We start from the raw sequence: 21261 nt of genomic DNA, 5'->3' as shown, positions 1-21261 counted from the left end.
AGTCAATCAAATCTTCACACAGACTAGGTGTCTTATGTGAATCCATCTGTGTCTTTCTGTCTTTCGTTCTCTCTTTCTGCCAATCTCTGTTCAGCCAATCTCTAAGTCTAGCAGGAGCACTTTTAGCTTAGCAACAATTATTTTATTATATTAGACCGTTAACATCTCGCTCAAAAATGTATACCTAGTGCTAGTTTTATTTCTATGTTTACCGTCTATACCCTCAGTCACTATTCCCGATATTAGTACACTTGAGGGACTGAAAATTTGATCACTCAGAACACAGGATAGCATTTTGTTTGTGCTTTGCTGGTTGAGAAATCATTCAGATGGATTAAAATATCAATTTCTTTGGTCAGACCCTGTGATAGTTACTTTAGCAAGCTGTCTATTAGCAATGAAACAAAGTATTTTGATTTCGGTCATCTATTGTTCATTTTGTAATATATTTTCAGTACCTATTTTTATTTTCATTGCAGTTATTTTATGTCTAATTCTGTAAATTCATGTTAAACACTACTTTGTGACATTTTCACAGCTAAAGAATGTTGAATAAAAATTTGGTGGAGAAAAATTATTTTTGTGCTAGTATAAGAGCAGTTAAAACAGACCGGTCAATTTTGACCAGGAACACTAAAGTAAGGGGCAGGATGTAAACACAACACGAGGGTTAATGCACCAAAATCAAACAACACAGAAAAGCAGTGCATACTTCACTATTATATTTGCTAAAATCAAACGCAACGCTGTGCTTGGAATAATTGTGTTTATTGTTTTCTAATAAGAGTAATTGTTTCATTTTAGACAGTATTGCTGACTTGCTGCAGCCACGGCTTTAATAATACTTTTTATTAATACAGGCCTACACAGGAAACTTTTCACTGAGATCAGTAAAATCAAAAACACTTTGACAAGTTATTAATAATGTTGAATAATTCATTAAAGCCAAAACAAATGGTAAAATACAGGTTGTGATTTAATTTGATATAGTTTAAATAATATATATATATTTTTTGACATTGCATTTTGGGGATGCATAAAAACCCTGCTTTGCATGGATCTCAGTATGCAGCAGACAATGTTTTGAAGTGCTTCACCTCAAATGTAATTCGTCGTTATTTATTTAGTAGATAACTGACCAACAAAAAATACACTAAAAGATAAAGTATACCAAATAAAATTTATTCCAAATAGATATATTGTTTCAGGAAAAACAGGCTATATGAAGTGTAACATATGTTTTGTTCATGCCCCTCTGCTGTGCCGTGATTTGTTTCGCCCTGTTGAAAATTAGGATTTATAGTCACAAACACATGTTCTTAACTTGCTACATTTTTAACATAAGTCATTATTTTAATGACTATGTCTTGAGCATCAGATTTTTCCTCTGTGCTGATGTGCTTTCATTTTCTTCATCTCACACACGACAAGTTCAGGCGATGCTATAAACAACAACAACAACAAATAAAATAGGCTGAATTTTTTTCAGTCAAGATATCCCTCTGTCATTTTATTAACTCCTATTATGACAGTGGTAGCTTATAAGTAATATAAATTTCTGAATATTAAAAATTCTGCTATCTTGATTTTACAAAAGATACAGTGCATAAATGGTCATAGAGCACTGCCCATGCATACATAGAATCCAATGGGAGCGGTTTAATAAACCTGATGTGTGCATGACAGAATTCGATTGCATTTCCAAATATGTCAGTTTTTTCCGATAAAAAAAAAAATGCTTAGTAATGAAATATTTAGCAGGTATTGCACATTTGTGCTCAATAGCCAGTATAAGGAACGTTGCGTGCATTTACATAGCGCAGTTTACAAATGGCAGTAATGCTAATTCAATTTCACTTTCCCTGCAAAACAACATGTCTTGCTCCTGCTGAAGATAAGATCTTCCAAATTTTGTGACTATTAGTTGCTCGGGAATGTTGGGATAGGTCAAAATACAGAGACATTATGAAAGAAAGGACTGGTCAAGAACTGATCAAAGAAAATGAGAAGGCTGATTTTCTTCAGCAAATCACAAAGTGGGTTTGAAAAAGGAATTAAAGTTTAGTTCTAAAATAGTGTTATGATCCTGAATTTTAGTACCAGTCGGTACTGAAACTTTAAAAATTACCATTTTCAACTAACACTTGAGGATGCTCTTAAACACCACCGATTGGCCATTGTGTTTACACGCTCAACAGAAATGACTGTGATTAGCTGTGAAGGCCTCTTCGGGGTGGAGCCAAATTTATTTTGTGATCCGTATAACGTATTTTGCGTCATTACAACGATATGAGCAGATGGCTCATGGAGTCGTTGCATAGCAATGTATAGAAAACAATCCACTCTCCTGTTTTTAAAACAAAAGTCCTGCATACATAGTAAATTTAATATAAAGTTTTTATAATTTAAAAATAACTAAGGGAGGAAAATTATCAATGTTGTCTTACTAGGAAACATTGTGGGTTATCAAATATAGCCTGAATATATTAATGTTTCCAGAGCTATATTTCAGTCTGTGTTATGAGTGCTGATCTCCTGATGACTCGGCTGCTTGTCATGTCCATATGAGTAAGCTCCATGTGGAGACTTTTGTTTTGTGTTTACCTTATGATTAAAGTTTTTGCACATCTGCCGGTTCCCACCTCTAAATGAGCTGGTTTTAGCTTCTTGTTCATTAAGGTAGCGTTCAGAAAAAGCAAAACCCCGCGAAGAAACTCAAGACAGAACATAAAAACCTGCTGCCAGCTAGCGTTTTGGAAGTGTTATTGCAGGGCAAAACAAACAGTACGCAGAAGTATAAATGCATGACATCGCACAAGGTATGCATCGTGGGTCATGGCGATCACTCGATGCAGAAGAATAAATAAGCCAAGGATGAAAATAGTCTATACTTCTGCAGCCTCATCTGATCTCTGGTCAAGTAGGTTTATTTTGCTTCTAAAAGTGCAAGTTATTTATTTTCACTCTTTTGATAAGAAAAGTTAATTCTAAGTAATGTGTGTTTTAATATCAGTTGTTCAGAATTGATGTTCAATAAATAATCATGCAGTGCATCCGGAAAGTATTCATAGCGCTTCACTTTGGGTCTGGCCTCTGGCTGGGTCACTCAAGGACATTCACAGAGTTGTTGAGAAGCCACTCCATTGATACTTTGGCGGTGTGCTTTGGGTCATTGTTCTGCTGGATCTTTCCCTCTATTCTGACTAGTCTTCCAGTTCCTGCTGCTGAAAAACATCCCCACAACATGATGCTGCCACCACCATGCTTCACTGTAGGGATGGTATTAGCCTGGTGATGAACGATGCCTGGTTTTCTTCAAACGTAAGGCCAGGCATTCACTCTAAAGAGATACATTTTAGTCTCATCAGACCAGAGAATTTAGTTTTTTATGGTCTGAGAGTCCTTCAGATGCCTTGTGGCAAATTCCAATACTAAAGAGTGGCTTCCGTCTGGCCACTCTACCATACAGGCCTGATTGCTGCTGTAATGGAAATTCATTTTATATTCATCTTTTAGATGTGAATGCATTTTCTACATTGCTCCTTTTACTGTGCATGACTACTCTGTGTTTTTCATCTTACACTTCTATTGTGTAATGTTGTTTGTCTCCTTGTTTTGTTAGGGGCATGGGTCAGAAAGGTTGAGACACCTAACGTAAACATGATATGGCCTGATTAAAAGACAAACCTAAAGCAGTAAACAAGAATCCAATACAGGGGAAAGATAACTATAATCCATGATGCATGTGCCTAGCGCATGACTGTAGTGACCTTGTAAGCAGTACAGGGGAGAAACCAGATAAAAACGAGCGAGCACTCTGTTTCAGTGTCTCACTCTGCAGAAACTGTCGTTGCTGTATGATTGTGACCTTCTTTGCAAAGAATAAAACTTTAAAAGACACCCTGGGTAAGACTTTGTCTTTTTTACCACAGAGAACGCCTCATTAAAGAAAAATTGCCACTACAATTTGGTGTCAGAAGTGGGATGTCTTGGAGGAACTTTTCCGGACCCTGCGGACGGTGACTGATCATCCTGAGACTTCGTGTCACAGCCCTGCCCCACTCGGTTGAGGGTTGAGGGGCCGACCGCCGGGCTCGGAGAGGAACCCCACTGACATCTGGGAAAAAGAACTCAAGTGGCATCTGAACTCTCTGGTAAGAGACAAATTCTTTGTTAATTACTAAATGAGATTCGAGTAGATTTTGGCATTTTTATTGGGCAGTCAAAACATTTTCACTGTGATTTGGGCCATCACCATGCTGGTAGATCTGTCTCTGTGGGATAGCAGCGTAATTTAAACAAGTGAGATCTGACACCAGGCGAGGATCAAGACCTTTCTCACAAGTGAGATCTGGCGCCTGACTAAGATCAAGACCTTTTTTACGTTTGGCTAGCTAACTGCGATTTACTCCCGGGAGGGGGTTGAAATCAGGGGCCGTGCGATTTACTTCCAGAAAGAGGTTGAAATCAGGGGCTGTGCGATTTACTTCCAGAAGGAGGTTGAAATCAGGAGCCGTGCGATTTACTTCTAGAAGGGGGTTGAAATTGGGGGGCACGCAATTAGAGCTGGATAGCTTAACTTTTCGACTTTAGGTGAAAAGTCGAAATCTGTTGGAGACGTCCGACAGATTAATAGGTACCGAAAAAGTCCAAAGAGAGGGGTTATCGCCAGCATGGGGAAGTCTCAAAGTAAGGTGAGAAAATATGATACACCGGTGTTTTGGAACATGAAAAGACTTTATGGAGAAAAAGGCATGAAAGATATAGGGAAATTAATAAGGTACCACAATTTTCCAAGAGAGGGAACGTTGAGTGTTACGAGGTTAAGCACAGTGAAAGAGTCGATAGAAAAGAAAAAAGGAAGAGCAGGTTGTTGTTGTGAAAGACATGTGTGTGTGTCCTGCGAAGACACTATTGATTGTTGGCTAGAAGAAGCAGATAAGAGACAAAGGAGAATGCTGCAGAAGCAACTGGCATGTAGGGAAAAGAATGAAGGGAATATAGTGAAGGAAAAAGCAAATGAAAAATGTGAAAGTGTGAATGAAAAAGTAAATAGCACTACTAATCCTTTCTATACATCTGTTTCCACACATGTACCACCGCCGTATCATCACTATCCCATGGCTGAGCTGCGAGCCCTAAGAAATGACCCAGACCTCGACTGCTGCCCTCCCAGAAGACCAACCGCACCACCGCAACCCCCACCACAAGCAAGCGGAAGACAAGTGGCCGCAACCAGCAGTGAAGAAGACGAAAAAGACTCAGAGGATGAGGAAGAGGATCCGATCACGGAAGCCACAGCCAAAAGGGTCGGAAATAAAGCAGGAAAAAGACGGAGGACAAAAGGAAGACCTGTTAAACCATCAACCAGAACCAACAGAAGCGACTCAGTCAAGAGTGAGGAGGTCAGTTTTGAAGTCACAGCGCCGATGGTAGAGGTGGCTGGACCGGAAGGAGCAATGATGGTCTACAGATCCTGGACGGTGGCTGACATGAAAGAAGGTACAGCTCACTTACCAGACCCTGCAGCATCTGGGGAACAGTTTGCCGAGGCACTAGAGAGCTTCTGTAAAGAATTCAGCCCGACCACAATCGAACTTCGACGAGTGATGATGATGAAGATGGGACCAGTGAACTGGGGGAAAGTGAGTGACAAACTGACAACTGATAACGTCCGACGGGAACATCCAGAATGGGAACATGGCAGAAATGCGACATATGTGGCTGCTATCGAACGTCTGACCAGAGCCATAAAGATTGCCTTTCCAGTACAGGTTGACACCACACTGCTTTCTACGTGTCATCAAGGAAAGAACGAGTCTGTCCAAGAGTTCTACCACAGACTTCACGATACTTTCAAGAAACACAGCGGAATAAAAGAGCCAGCAGTAAGAGCAGGCGAACCGGACACATGGGAATGCCATTTGCGTGGCTATTTCCTAGCTGGACTGAGACCTGAAATCTGTCAAGGAGTGAAGGACATCTGTGTGAACTGGAGAAACGGACGATTAACAGATATTTTGCTTTATGCCCAACATGCTGAAGACAAGCTGACAACGAAACAAGAGCAAGGCAAGAAGAAGGCAGAAAAGGAGCTACATATGGCCCTCGTACAAGCAGCATCAAGGCCTGACAACCAAAGATACCGCAAGTTCAAAGGCGATAAGGGTCCCAGAGATGAGAGAAATGGCAGAAAATGGAGAGCCTCACACATGGCAGAGGGTGACGGAACCTGCAGGGCCTGCGGTGCAACTGACCATATGACAAGGGACTGTACCAAGTGTCTGCGTTGCCATGCTGAAGGACACTGGTCAGCGGAGTGCCCGGAAAGGCGAAGACCAGCAACAACGAACTGATGTGCGGAGAAGTGGGAGAGGGAGAGCGGAGAGGGTCCGGGCGAGCAGCCAACAGCCACAGCAAAGGGAAGTGAACATTTTTTACTAACAGACACACAAAACACACACATATACACATACACTGACATACTTTTAGCTCTCTGCAATGAAGAAAAAGCTTGCATTTCCCACTGTAATTTTGATCGCAGTAGTAATGATGATTTTTCTGAGATAATGGCATTATTCTTTAATAATGAAGCGTTTTTAGATATGCCGAAGTATTCTATGTTGATTGAGAATACGTTGGTTGAGTTTCTAGCCGATAGTGGGGCTAGCAGATCTTGCATACGACCATGTGACCTACAGTGTGAAATACCTTTAACAACCAAATTTCACGAGTCTCTGTCTGCATCTGGTCATACTGCCGTTGAGCGATTTACAGCTCCGCTGACCTGTGAGACAGAGGGGGGTAAAATTTTCAACCATGCATTTGTTTGTTCACCAAAATGCCCCGTTCCTCTCCTTGGAAGGGATATTTTGTGTAAATTAAACTTGGTTTTAACGGCAGATTCCTCAGGTGTGAGAGTGGAGGAAGGGGAGGAATTTTGTTGTTTGCGGGTTGAATCACAAACACCACAGTGGGCCTATGAATGGCTCATTGAAGACAATGAATGGGCTGATTTGATTTGCAATTTGGCTAAAGAACGTGTAAAACCTTTCGACATTGATATAATGTCTCCTGGTGAACTGCATTGTACGTCACATGTCGCGACTGAAAGAGATGAAGAGTTTGAAAAAGCTTGGTTTGAGACAGATGTAAATGAAACTTTGGTTTTAGAACAGATGTACTGGACAGAAAGCTTGTGTGCAGTTTCAGTGTCTCTGTCAGAAAAGCAGCTCTCACTCTATCTCATGTCAGAGCAGGCTGTACCTCACTTATCAGTCTGCAAAAGTAAACATCAGTCTTGGTCTGAATTAGGCCAGTTTGTGAAACTGTGTGTTGAAACCATAGACTGGGAGAGCAGAGAAGGAGGGGTTGAATGGAGCAAGCACTTGCAAGCATTTAGGTGTGACTGCAAAAATGAAATAGCTGTATCAAGAACTGTGACTGCTATTGACAAACTTGGTGTAAAGAATTCTTGCACGGTTGACTTTAACACAGAAGACATACACCCAGCTTTAGCAGAAGTGCCAAATGAATTATGGGCTAAAAGCAAATATGATGTGGGTCTAATTAAGGGTTGTGATCCAGTGACAATCACTGCAAAATCTGATTACAGACCTTGCCAACAACAATATCCTTTAAAAAAGGAAGCCATTGATGGCATTACCCCAGTATTTAAAGCCTTACTGGAACAGGGTGTTATCGTGCCATGCAACAATTCTGAGGTTCGCACCCCTATTTTTCCTGTAAAAAAAATAAGGGATAAAGGAATGCCGACAGAATGGCGTTTTGTACAAGATTTGCAAGCAGTAAATGCAGCTGTCAAACAAAGGGCTCCATTAGTTCCTAATCCTTACACGATTTTGTCACAAATTCCTGAAAAATCACAATTTTATTCAGTGGTTGATCTGGCAAATGCATTTTTCAGCGTGCCAGTGGACAAAGATAGCCAGTTTTGGTTTGCATTCAATTTCAATGGCAAAAGCTACACCTTTACACGTTTGTGTCAGGGTTTCACAGCATCTCCAACTTTATACAATGAGGCATTGTTAAAAAGTTTGGAACCTTTGACCCTGACAGCTGGAACTGCTTTGTTACAATATGTTGATGATCTGTTGATATGCGCTGAAAATGAACAGACGTGTGTGAATGACACTGTGACTCTCCTTAAGCACTTAGCTGCGGAGGGCCACAAAGTCAGTTTAGCAAAACTACAGTTTGTCAAACAAAAGGTAACATTTTTGGGACACGTCATTACTCCACACAGCAAATCTCTATCTGAAAAAAGGGTGAGTGGTATAAAAAAATGTACCAAAACCACTAACAAAAAAACAGATGCTGTCCTTTTTGGGAATGTGCTCATACTGTCGCACATTTATTCCAAATTATGCAATTTTGGAACAACCCCTGAGAGCCCTAACGTTAGGGAAGGGGATGAAATCCACTGATAAACTAGAATGGACAACAGAGGCAGAACAGGCATTTGTAAATATGAAATTACAAATGGCTGAAGCCCCTGCATTGGGCTTACCAGTACCAACAAAACCATTTGTTCAGATGGTAGATGAAAGGAGTGGGTTCATGACGTCATTACTCTTACAGGACCACGGAGGTAGGCTGCGACCTGTGGCCTACTTTTCCAGCAAACTTGACCCTGTAGCAGCAGGCCTGCCACGTTGCTTAAGAGCAGTGGCGGCTGCGGAAAAAGCTGTTATGGCTTCAAGAGATTTTGTTGGTTATTCTGATTTGATACTGATGGTGCCGCATGCAGTGTCTATGATACTCCAAGAACAAAAAACATCGCATTTGTCAACAGCTCGCTGGCTGCGATATCACACCATCCTGTTAGATATGCCAAATGTGACTGTTAAACGATGCACAGGGTTGAATGCGGCTACTCTTCTTCCTAATGAGGAAGATGGGGAGGAGCATCATTGTTGTTTAACAGCACTCGAACAGGTGTGTACACCACGACCTGACCTTTCTGACGAACCGCTTGAAAATTGTGAAAATGTCCTCTTTGTGGATGGTTCAGCATTTAAAAATCCACAAACAGGCCAGAATAAGGTTGGTTACGCTGTGACAACTGAATTCGATGTGGTGACCTCTGGGAAATTACCAGGGCATTACTCTGCACAGGCTGCAGAGCTTGTGGCGTTGACAGAAGCATGTAAATTGATGACAGAAAAGGAAGTCACAATTTATACTGATTCAAGATATGCGTTTGGGGTAGCTCATGATTTTGGGGCTTTGTGGAAACACAGAAATTTTCTAAAATCTGATGGTCGACCAATACTCCATGCTCCTTTAGTGGCTGCACTACTGGAGGCGATTTTACTACCTAGCAAACTGGCCATTTGTAAATGCGCAGCGCACTCTAACAACAAAGATTCTGTATCTGTAGGTAACTCCAGAGCAGACGCAGCAGCAAAAGTCGCGGCGTCCCGAGACGAGGACAGTTCTGAATGTACTTTGCTATCTGCTGACAATAACAATGATGTCTGTTCTTCTTTACAGGATATGCAAACGTTCGCGACGGGACTGGAAAAAAACAAGTGGAGACAGTCTGGCTGCGTGATGAAAGATAATGTGTGGAAGTGTGCTGAGGGCAAGGCTTGTTTACCAAAACATTTTTTCCAACATTATGCGAAATTGATTCACGGTAAAGATCATGCGTCAAAGACAGCAATGGTTACGCAAATGAGAGAACTGTGGTTCACAAAGGGGTTCACCACATTTGCGGACAATTTCTGTAGACGATGTGTAATTTGCAATACACATAATGTGGCCAGAGCAATAAAGGTTCCACAAACATCTCACCCACCTCCAAAAGGGCCATTTGAATATTTGATGATGGATTTCATTGAATTGTCCCCATGTAATGGGAAGAGGTACTGTTTGGTGATGGTTGACATGTGGTCAAAATGGGTTGAAGTTTTTCCGACCTCAAAACAAGATTCGGCAGCAGTAGCAAAAGCGTTACTGACTGAAATTGTACCGAGATGGGGAATTCCACAAAAAATAAGCTCAGACAATGGTACTCATTTTGTTAATGAAGCAATCAAACAAGTGGGTCAATATCTGGGGATTGATTTGAGAACACATTGCAGTTACCATCCAGCTTCAGGTGGAGCGGTTGAAAGAGAAAATGGTACACTGAAAAACAAATTGGCAAAATGTTGTGAAGACACAGGACTTACATGGGTTCAAGCCCTACCTATCGTCCTGATGTATATGAGAATGAGAAAAAGACCAAAAATGAATTTGAGCCCGTTTGAAATTCTCTTTGGCAAACCACCGCATGTAGGAGTGAATGGGGGAAAACAGCAGCTGCCCTCAACAGATGTGTGTGAGAATGAAATGTTGAATTATTGTAAAGAAATGTCTCATGTGTTGTCTGATGTTTGTGTGCAGGTAAAGGCCGCACAGGGGAAGGCTGCAGAGAAACCACTGCACAGTTTGAGGCCTGGCGATTTCGTGGTAATTCGAGATCTAAGGAGAAAGAGCTGGAGAGCGAAGCGTTGGTTGGGTCCATTCCAAGTGCTACTGACCACGGAAACAGCGGTGAAGGTCGCAGAGCGGGCAACGTGGGTGCATGCTGGACACTGCAGGAAGATCCCATCACCTGAAGAGGAAACAGTTAAGGAATGTGTGAGAAAGGGAGGCTCTGAAACTGTCTGAGAGAAAACAGCAGGCTGTTATCTGAGTGAAGCAAGGACACAGCTGCGGAGAAACAACAACATAAGTCAAGATATGTGTGTGAGACAGTAACTTCTGAGTTCAAAGCCAACACAGGCACAGAGCAACGAACGAGAAGGTGACCAAAAGAGAGGTGAATAAGCTGTCAACATCAACCCTCAAACCTGAAGATGGACGGAAAGATTCGTTGGTATCCAGTTCGAGTGCCTGGAGTGTGTGGGCCGAAACCAACCATGCTGTGGCTGATGGTAACATCATTGACATTATGTTGCATCATTTTCCTTGCTCTGGAACTGGCAATTGAATATAGAACAGAGCCTAACGTCTGCACAGGGAACTGTACGGAAACTGGGATGACATCACCACAAGCCAACCATTCCAAAAACCTACGGGCAAAGAGAGCATTAAAGGTGACGATCGCCATACCGGTCTACCGCGAAGAAGAGGAAGTGGTGACGGTGACTGAAGGGACAACGGTAGAATTTTCCTGTAACCCGTACCTGCACAACTGTCCCTATTGTGCTAGACCAGAGTATGAAGGCACAAGCAAAGCTGAGTACGGCGAAGTCTACTTCTGCAAAGACTCATGCAAGTGGAAGGATGTGAAAGCCTACAGCAACCCGGCCATATATGGAACGGATGACCGATTTGAAGTAAAGAAGAGGAATAGACGGGGAAACAACAAGGATGGGATGACGGTTCTGATGGAGAGAGTAAAAATGTCCGACGCAGGCACATACTACTGTGGTATTGATGTTCAGGGAACCGACTGGTATGAGACTTTTAAAGTTGTTGTAAAGAAACCGGTTCCACACCCAGTCAAAGCGGTTGTGGGTCCGATGGTTGAACCAGCAACCGAGACAGAGAAGGCCTGGATGGGGAGCTATGGCGAAGACGGAGGAAAGGGGCTGAACGAGCCAGTAAAAACAGCTATGTCTCAATGTCAGGGAAACAAAGCGTGCACTTTGGTTGTGTTACAGAAGAGGGAGCTGGAGATCAACACAAGCTGTTGGATGTGTTTGCAGATGTCCCACTCATGGAGAGCAGCCCCTCTAGCGGTGACAGCATGGAATGACACTAAGTGCCTGATACCACTTCAAATGACAAGAGTCTTGGAGGCCGGCAGGGACATTGACAATGGCCTAGTTCCAAGAGCAACGTCTGATCCGAATTGTGAAGCATCACGGATGAATGAAAGATCTGGAATAGTGTTGCCACCCCTTCGAGTTGTGCACGCACGAGGAGATGTGTGTGTGTGTCATCCTTCACGAACGAATGTGGCAATAACGGGTTGGTCTGACTGCAGATTGCAGATAGAGACAGTGGACAAACCACCGTACAACTGCACAGCGTTAATCAAAGGCGTAAGAAGGTACTTTAGGTGTCCATTTGGCAGTCCAAGTGACACCTCACCAGCAGCAATATGGGTGTGTGGAGATAGAGCATTTCACTCACTACCAACAGGGGGGTGGTCGGGATGCTGCTATCCTGCTTTAATGAATGTGGGTACTTCAGTTTATCTTCCAAGCAATGATAAAAACGAAGGGGGAAGACATAGGAGAGGTGTTAGTATTTTACCTGGTGAAATGCCTGACAGATATAACGGATATGTGTTATTCGATCCTTGGACATCAATAGGGGCTAATGTTGGGTGGTCAGTGTTTTTGGGAGGGGGTACAGCCGTGAGCATAAACAAAATTAACGGATTGGCATGGTCAGTCTTGGTAATTGCAAATAAGACTGAGACTGCTCTGACTTTGATCAATGACGAGATGAAACAAATAAGAGATGCCGTAATCCAAAACCGAATGGCGTTAGATATACTAACAGCGGAACGGGGAGGACTATGTAAATTGGTGGGCGTGTCCTGTTGCTTCAGCTTACCTGATTACAGCCAAAACATTACTGACATCGTGGCTCATATGAGAATGGCCGTACAAGTGCCTAAAAGAGCTAACAGTTCATGGCTAGACTGGTTGTCATTCAAATGGGGAGACTGGATCTATTGGGCCTGTACTGTAGTTGCACCTGTACTGGGGATAGGTCTAGTGATATTATGTTGCTTGCCATGTATATTTAGATTCGTATCATGGTCAGTAAGCAGACTTGTTACAGCATCAACATCACATCAGATGATAAGGATGGATGTTAATGAAGGTGGTATGAACATTGACATGGGTGATGATTTTGACTATGACTCTAATGATAGCGACAGCTATGTGACTATGGAAAAACCGTAAACAGTTTGAGAATGAAAATTAGGTGACGGCTGTTACTTAATTGCAGAAATTAACAAAACTGACATTTGAGAATGAAATTACTATTTGCTTGCTTATATGAATTTTGGGTCTATCCAAACAAAAACAGCAAAACTGCATGAGTTGGTATGTTCTGTAGCAAATCTTAAAAGAGTGATCATTTACATGAAAATCGAGAGAAGAGTGTAAATGTGATGTATGTTTAAGAGTACAGTAACAACAACGTGTTCATATGTTGTAAATGTTATTAATGATGAATTAATGATGTAGAGTATTAGTGAATTTTAACTGATTGAAGAAATGTTTTGCAGAATTTATTATGTGTATGAAACAATAATAATGTAAAATTAACAGGCAAATTCTGTGATTTGAACCTCTGTGGGTGACTGAGGGTCTGATTTCGGTCAGGAGCGCAATAACAGTGATTATTCGTTTAGCCCGGCTCCAGGGAAGAGGGATGTTTTGGAAAGTAGATCTTAATGGGGAAACTATATTAAGAAGACTGTATGAACATCTCTAGTGTATATGATGTGTGCAGAAACCTGTTAAATGATTAACAACATGATTATAACCAGTATGATTTTAGAAACTAACAGAAAATGAATTTAGTGTTGTGTTATCAATGAATGATAAAAAGAGAGGAATTGTAATGGAAATTCATTTTATATTCATCTTTTAGATGTGAATGCATTTTCTACATTGCTCCTTTTACTGTGCATGACTACTCTGTGTTTTTCATCTTACACTTCTATTGTGTAATGTTGTTTGTCTCCTTGTTTTGTTAGGGGCATGGGTCAGAAAGGTTGAGACACCTAACGTAAACATGATATGGCCTGATTAAAAGACAAACCTAAAGCAGTAAACAAGAATCCAATACAGGGGAAAGATAACTATAATCCATGATGCATGTGCCTAGCGCATGACTGTAGTGACCTTGTAAGCAGTACAGGGGAGAAACCAGATAAAAACGAGCGAGCACTCTGTTTCAGTGTCTCACTCTGCAGAAACTGTCGTTGCTGTATGATTGTGACCTTCTTTGCAAAGAATAAAACTTTAAAAGACACCCTGGGTAAGACTTTGTCTTTTTTACCACAGAGAACGCCTCATTAAAGAAAAATTGCCACTACACTGCACAGTGGTGGATTGCTGCACAGATGGTTGTCCTTCTGTAAGGTTCTCCTCTCTCCACAGAAGAATGCTGGAGCTCAGACAGAGTGATCATCAGGTTATTGATTACTTCCTTGACTAAGGCCCTTCTCCCCTGATCACTCAGCTTAGATGGCCAGTCAGCTTTAGGAAGAGTCCTGGTGGTTCCAAACACCGTTTACTTAAGGATGATGGAGGCCACTGTGCTCATTGCAACTTTCAGAGCAGCAGAAACTTTCCTGTAACCTTCCCCAGCCCTGTGCCTCAAAACAATCCTGTCTCGGAGGTCTACAGACAATTCCTTTGTCTTCATGCTTAGTTTGTGCTTTGATATGCACTATCAACCCTGGGACCTTATATAGACAGGTGTATGCCTTTTCAAATCATGTCCAATCAACTGAATTTACCACAGGTGAACTCCAATTAAGCTGCTGAAACATTTCAAGAATGATCAGTGGTGACAGAACGTACCTGAGCTCAATTTAGAGCTTCACGGCAAAGGCTGTGAATACTTAGCGTTTCCTCTAGGATTCCAGCTAAGATATTGAGCTTCAATGTTTTTGCAATCCATATAGCAAACGGTATGTAAGTAACATTTTTTTTAAGTCTTAAAGTGTAAACAATTTATAAAAAACATAATTTTTTTTATATTGTAAATAATTTGTCATTTAATAAGAATGCGTCAATAACGCAATTTTGACAAATGTTAGATAGAACCTTCTAAGGCAGGGGTTACCAATTCCGGTGTCCCTGCAGGGTTTAGCTCCAACTTGCCTCAACACACCTGCCTGGGTGTTTCAAGTATACCTAGTAGGACCATGAATAGCTTGTTCAGCTGTGTTTGATTAGGGTTGGAGCTAAAATCTGCAGGACACCAGCCCTCCAGGAACAAGTTTGGTGACCCCTGTTCTAAGGTGACGATATGGTAAAACAACACTAATAATATTAGGCCTATGTGTAGGTCTACTCTTGCTTAAAATGCTAAATTTTGTACAGTCATTATGGTGGACTTAAACACTTTCAATATGTCCTGTTTGTTAATTCACAGTAAAATGATGACATCTGAATACAACTATTCATAATTCTAAAGTTGATTTATTATGTTTGAGATATGTGCTTGTCATTTGTCATTGACAACATTATTAGACCATTTGTTTTCACTGGTAAAATCAGACATTTGTCATTATCAGATTTCTTCTTGCATTATATTCAACATTATATAAGCTATAGTAGCTATACTGACAAAGGAAAACATTTTTTTCAAACGATCGCTCTGTGCAACAAACTGAACGTTATTTACATTTTACTACCTGGTATTCACAGCCTACGCAGGTTCTGTTCACTAAAGTAGCCGTCATTGTTGTGCACCCGCGCTCATTCTCAGCAGTAAACAAACAGCCTCGCGGTCAGCTCACATGCGATTTCGCGGCCGCGAATACGTTACAAGAAGACAGAAATGACATTTCTGGGTGACACCTCATAAATACAGTATGTGACACTTTTAACACTATTTCAAGGTGTTCATGTTCCTATAAAGACTTGTGCGACCGCTTTTAAGCATCTCGATTAATCGTGCAGCCCTAGTTTTGAGGCTCACTGTACACCCATGTCCATATACTGAACTGCTGCTGTCCTGTAGAGGTACAATGATGCAGCCACTGGAGGGAACACACATTTTCATATGAGAATAACAGACTTTTTCAAACAAAAACGTATGGTCACTTAGCATGTACGTGCAAACATATTTTTGGGAATTTTTATGCAGTATGAGAGTCAAAAACTTACATTTAACTTTTAACATGCCACAATCATACAGTATACTTTTAACAACAAAAAAATTAACTGCAATATATTTTTCAAAAATAAATAAATAAAAATACCTAGACCTGCATAGAAAAACTCATCACAGGCTTATAAATGAGTCTTTGATCATAAAATGTGTATCTAATTTCTTAAGTTTTATAGCTAATGCATATACTCACAACCATCACCAAAAGGAGTTTATGCCTGCTTAACTCTACAAGCTATTACCAAAAACACTGACAACTACGACTAATTATAAAAACTTAAATCTTCAGCAAAATATTTAACCACATCTTCAACCACAGTACAGCTGCAAACTTAAACATCAATCAAATCCAACCTAGCCTATTAGACTGTCCTTACCTAAATGATTGCCAACTCAGTATTTCACTTTAAAAAAGACAAATAATTTGAGAAATTGTATTTAGAAACAGCACACTTTATCATTAAAATCCCTTTCAACATTAATCTGAGAGAAGCAGAAGTGCCCCTCACACCCACTGTGACAGCAGTCCTGAGCTGGAATCCTACTTTTGTTCCGTTTTGACGTGAGGAATGTAATGTCCCTGGTGCTGGTGTTTACTAGTTATCCAGCTTGAAAAAGTCAAACTGAGCTTTGGTGCGTTGGCTTGCGCTGAGCCAGAGAAAGATGTGTCATATTATCCCAATTCTGCAGTTTTTTTGACCACCAAATGCTTATTTTTATGTTTAGGCATGTAAATACACACAAGTACTAGTAAAACATTTTAGAGTTCTCATTTAGAGTTCATAAAAAACCCAAGAAAGTCTATGGAAGTCTAACAATCCGTTCAAATATAATTTGCCGATGTGTATTATTCATACTAGATACATGTAGTGAAAGTAACAAAGTTCAATCTATTCCTCTCCCAGCTGGCCAGCCACTTGCTTGCATGCATTTTGGGAGTAACTGGTGAATTTACGTGCTGAACCCTGCGTGTTTTGCTTTTATGAAGGAGTAAAACATGGTAAGTAAACATGGCGATGTCCATCTCACATTATAGATCACGATCAAGATCATTTATACTGTCTTTTAAACAACAACAACAACAACAAACACTCACACGTTATGGTGAATTGGAATATCAGGTAGTTGATGGCAGTGTGTGAATATTTTGTATCAAAAAGGAAAGGCATAATAAAAGGGATACATCTGACATACAGCGTTATTGTGGCTGCGATGTGTCACGTGACAAACATGGTGCGTCGCCAAGGAAACATTAAGGGTGAATGTTCTAAAATAAGGTTGTTGCTAGACTGGATATAGATGCAGCCGGAAGTTTAAGAGATTTATTTCTATTATTTATGAAATTTCACATTTATTGTAATTTTTAACGCCTACCCCCACCCCAACCCTAAACCCAACCGTCACAGTACTGTAAAAAAATTAATTATTGATGTACAGTGTCATAAAAAAAAATGCTGCTATATTAACGTGCATATCGCACTTCCGGCTGATCGCATATCCGATCTAGACTTTACCCTAAAATAATGATCGCCTAACAAAACTCACTGCCAGGGCCAGATAGAATCTTTTAAACGGTGAACCAGTGAACGGGTTAATAACAGAAGTTAAGCGGCGGTGGTATAGTTACTTTGCACTTTTCTATAAAAACTAAAGACTAAAGACACATTTTTATTCACTCGCCTTTTATGGACCATTCATTTTTCTATCTGTTGCCATGTATAGCTACACTGCAAAAAAGCTTTACTTTGTAATTTCATCTCGTTTCCAGTCCAAATAGCTAAAAAAATCTTAAATCAAGACTAGACCAGAAAAATGGCAAAAGAAATTGAAGTGATGCTTAAAACGTCTGTCTGAGATTATATCTCATTAAGATTTTTTTTTCTTACCCCATTGTCAAATAATTTAGCTTGTTTTAAGCGAACAATCACTTCATTTAGGTGTTTTTTCAGAAAACAAGACAATTTCTATGCTATTTCATGCATCTAGTATGTATCTTGATTTAAGATTTTTGTTTTTAGATATTTGGATTGAAAACAGGACAAAAATACTAAGTTTTTTTTAATTTTATTATTATAATAAGAGCACATGTTCAAGGACATGTTTGTGCACTTTCTAAAGATTTTAGTTCTGTTTTTGAATAAAGGGTTGGAAATGAATGCCTTTCCTTTTATTCCTGATTCATTGAAAAAAAATAGACAGATTAATCGCTTATTAAAATAATCATTAGTGTCAGCGCAATGGCCTAGTGGTTAGCACGCGGCTAACCTTTTGCAGGTAATCCATGGTGTTTTGATATTTCTATGTATTGTTTTGAGAAATGCACTTTTTTGCTAATATCAATTCTGATTTGAGAATGTACCAAAGCAGGCGTCATGGTGGCGCATATAGTACAATCGCCTCATAGCAAGAAGGTCGCTGATTTGAGCCTCAGCTGGGTCAGTTGAAATTTCTGTGTGGAGTTTGCATGTTCTCCCTGTGTTCGCGTGGGTTTCCTCCGGGTGCTCCGGTTTCCCCCACAGTCCGAAGTCATGCGCTACAGGTGACTTGAGTAAGCTAAATATTGTCCGCAGTGTATGTGTGTGAATGAGTGAATGAGTGTTTTCCAGTGATGGGTTGCAGCTGGAAAGGCATCCGCTGTGTAAAACATATGCTGAATAAGTTGGCAGTTCATTCCGCTGTGGCGACACCAGAATAGCAAAGGGACTAAGCTGGAACAAAATTGAATGAATGTACCAAAGCAAATGAGGAAAACTGTAAACTATTAAACGCCACTGCTAAATACACCAACTGTACCTGGGGATTAAAACACCTAAGACTGTGTGTTTGAAATATGAATATAATAATGATATACTAATAAATATCCCATATTGTCCACCCCTACTTACAGATGTAAAAGTGCACCTCGACTAGAACTAAACTGGACTCATAGTTCATAACCAGCACAGAGTGACAGAGTATCATAGGCAGACAGCATCCAATACAAACAATTTCAGTAGTGGGACATTGCATAAAGTACTGACAAATGGTTCAAACATGACATCCAGTTTTAATTAACTGTTAGTAACGTATTGAAAATAATTGCATCGACTTCATTGATCACCACTTTGGCTCTTACCTTGAGTCGTTTGACGACTTCATCGTTGCTGATTTTATCAGTGATCTCTTTGACACCAAGTGGGTAGGTGATCTTTCCGTCCCCCGCCGGTCTTTGCTGCTGAGGCTGCTGCGGGAACTCCATCATCCTTCTCCAGACAGACAGACGATCCTCTACTGGCCTCTATAGGCAACAACACTAAAGTTCAGCATACAAACCCGCCACACCACCACAAAAACGCTAAAAAACACCTTATGTACGTCAGCCTTCAGCTCTCTGGGCGCGTATTTAACCCCTTTAAAAATGTGGAATAACACAGAAGTCTTACAATCGACAGTTTTAAGGAAAATCTTAAATAAAACCACAAGGCTAATGAAGCTAAACGCAATACTAGCAGCAGAGCTAACGAGACCCGCTCCGCTACCGCGCTTTTAATCTAAAACACATTACTACATTGGCATTTAATCTCTCATGACAAGGGTCCCCACATATTGTTCACGTTACACATTACCGCAATACCTAGCTAAACCCATATCGCTAAAAAACACCTCAGAGGGTAAAAAAAATCTCTTTGATCGGCTAATGGCCTAGCCGCCAGCTCCAGGCCTCAAACTATTCAACAAACATCCAGCCAACACTCACATATCCTATTAAAATCACAACCCTCCAGCTCCCTTTACCCAAAAAGCATTTATTCCACATCTCTCACTCAACACTACTCCATTTCGGCCCTTAACCTAACTTTAGACGGTAAGAAATCGGAATTGTTTACTTGTTTTCTCTGTATAAGTTCACTCAGCGAGGCAAACAGCGACCACCAACTTGATCATCCCACACAAACTGTGTGAATTAAACTCCCATCAGCATCTCCGTCTTACAACCTCCTGAAAACCATTTTCTGGTCATTACCTCACAGACAAGTCGTTGTTTTAATTCATGAGTCGGTTCGGGTTCTGGTTTGGGTGTGTTTTTTTTAGTTTCGGGCACAAAGCTCCGTCTCTTTCATACAGCGCTGTGTGAGCGTCCACGCGTGGAAAGTAGAGCCGCAGCGACCCCTTTGGTTGACAGTCGGTATTGCAGCGGACAGAGAGAGAAACGTTACCAAACACCTAAGAAAAGAAACACCTCAAAATGTCAACAAACGGCACTGAACTTGATTTACCGTAACTATCAAAGAAGGAGTGCCCATACAATTGCCTTGCCTTGCAAACACCATCAAAAACACCAATACAAATACTGTAATTATTCTAGTCCCTTTATTAATCTGGGGTCGCCACAGCGGAATGAACCACCAACTTATCCAGTACATGTTATATGCAGCAGATGCCCTTCCAGCTGCAACCCATCTCTGGGAAACTTATCCACACACATATCTACACAAATACACAATGGACAATTTAGCTCACCCAATTCACCTGTACATGTCTTTGGACTTGAGAGAGAAGCCGGAGCACAGGGAGGAAACCCACGCGAATGCAAAGAGAACATGCAAACTCCACACAGAAACGCCAACCCAGCCAAGGCTCGAACCAGCAACCTTCTTGTTGAAATAATAACGTTATTTTATCTACTGTTCTGAATTTTTTCATTTTAGCATTTATCTACTTAATAAATAATTAATATACATCAAATAAACATTTGTTTTATTAAATAATGTTTATTAATTTTACTAAGAATTCTATTTTTTGCTAACTGAATAGCATTTAAAATATTTTATAATTACTATAATAGATTTTTTGAGGCAGTTTTGTTTAATCCTTTTACAAATGTATCCTTTTTGATTATCTTAATGAAACAGTAGATTACTTAATTACATTTTATTGCATTATACATTTTTTAAATTATTTTATTTTATGAAATTGTTATCTCTTTCACTAACTGCATTAACCCTTTAACTACCTCACCAAGAAAAAAACATGTTTGGATTGCTTTTCCTAACGCCTAATGTCGCATTTCTAAAATATCAAGCTCTACCAAATGGCTGATATGTCGGTTTATGGTAAGAGTACCGGAATTAATACATAAAAATCTGAAAATATGAAGTGTAAGACTAATTTATATAAAATAAAAATATTTTTAAATACTAAATCACCTTTATTATTTGTAAAGTATGCCATAAAATATTTCAGATTCTCATTTTACAATAAAACCAAAATCAAGTGTAGTAGTGCAACAGGATGTGTTTGTTAGATTTTTTTTTTGTAAACCAACAATAATGGTGTAGTGTAAATCATTACTTAAAACAGTTATTCTTTAAATTACTTTAACAGTCATTA

The 21261-nt window shown here is 40.2% G+C and overlaps 2 protein-coding genes across 2 annotated transcripts in view; one reads left to right on the top strand and one right to left on the bottom strand.

Moving 5' to 3' along the window:
- Positions 1-20028, bottom strand: part of pds5a (PDS5 cohesin associated factor A) — a 36646-nt gene extending 16618 nt beyond the window's left edge. The window contains exons 1-2 of the mRNA XM_056459848.1: positions 19895-20028; positions 19007-19168 (exon numbers count right to left, since the gene is read on the bottom strand). Of these exons, the coding sequence (XP_056315823.1) occupies positions 19007-19132 (126 nt within the window). The 5' untranslated portion in view covers positions 19133-19168; positions 19895-20028. The remainder of the gene's footprint in view (positions 1-19006; positions 19169-19894) is intronic.
- On the top strand, positions 3560-13611 carry LOC130230685 (uncharacterized). Its single transcript, XM_056459825.1, has 2 exons — positions 3560-4154; positions 10414-13611. The coding sequence occupies exon 2, from the start codon at positions 10869-10871 to the stop codon at positions 12936-12938; it is 2070 nt and encodes a 689-aa protein (XP_056315800.1). The 5' UTR covers positions 3560-4154; positions 10414-10868; the 3' UTR covers positions 12939-13611.
- Positions 20029-21261: the final 1233 nt, after the last annotated feature.

Source organism: Danio aesculapii, chromosome 1, assembly GCF_903798145.1.
Source record: "Danio aesculapii chromosome 1, fDanAes4.1, whole genome shotgun sequence".
Taxonomy (NCBI): Eukaryota; Metazoa; Chordata; class Actinopteri; order Cypriniformes; family Danionidae; genus Danio; species Danio aesculapii.
Note: the sequence above shows the minus strand (reverse complement) of the source record. Positions and strands in the feature narration are given on the sequence as shown.

Excerpts from the sequence above, each read along its gene's own strand:
- LOC130230685 (XM_056459825.1), top strand. The coding sequence starts at position 10,869 with ATGGACGGAAAGATTCGTTGGTATCCAGTTCGAGTGCCTGGAGTGTGT.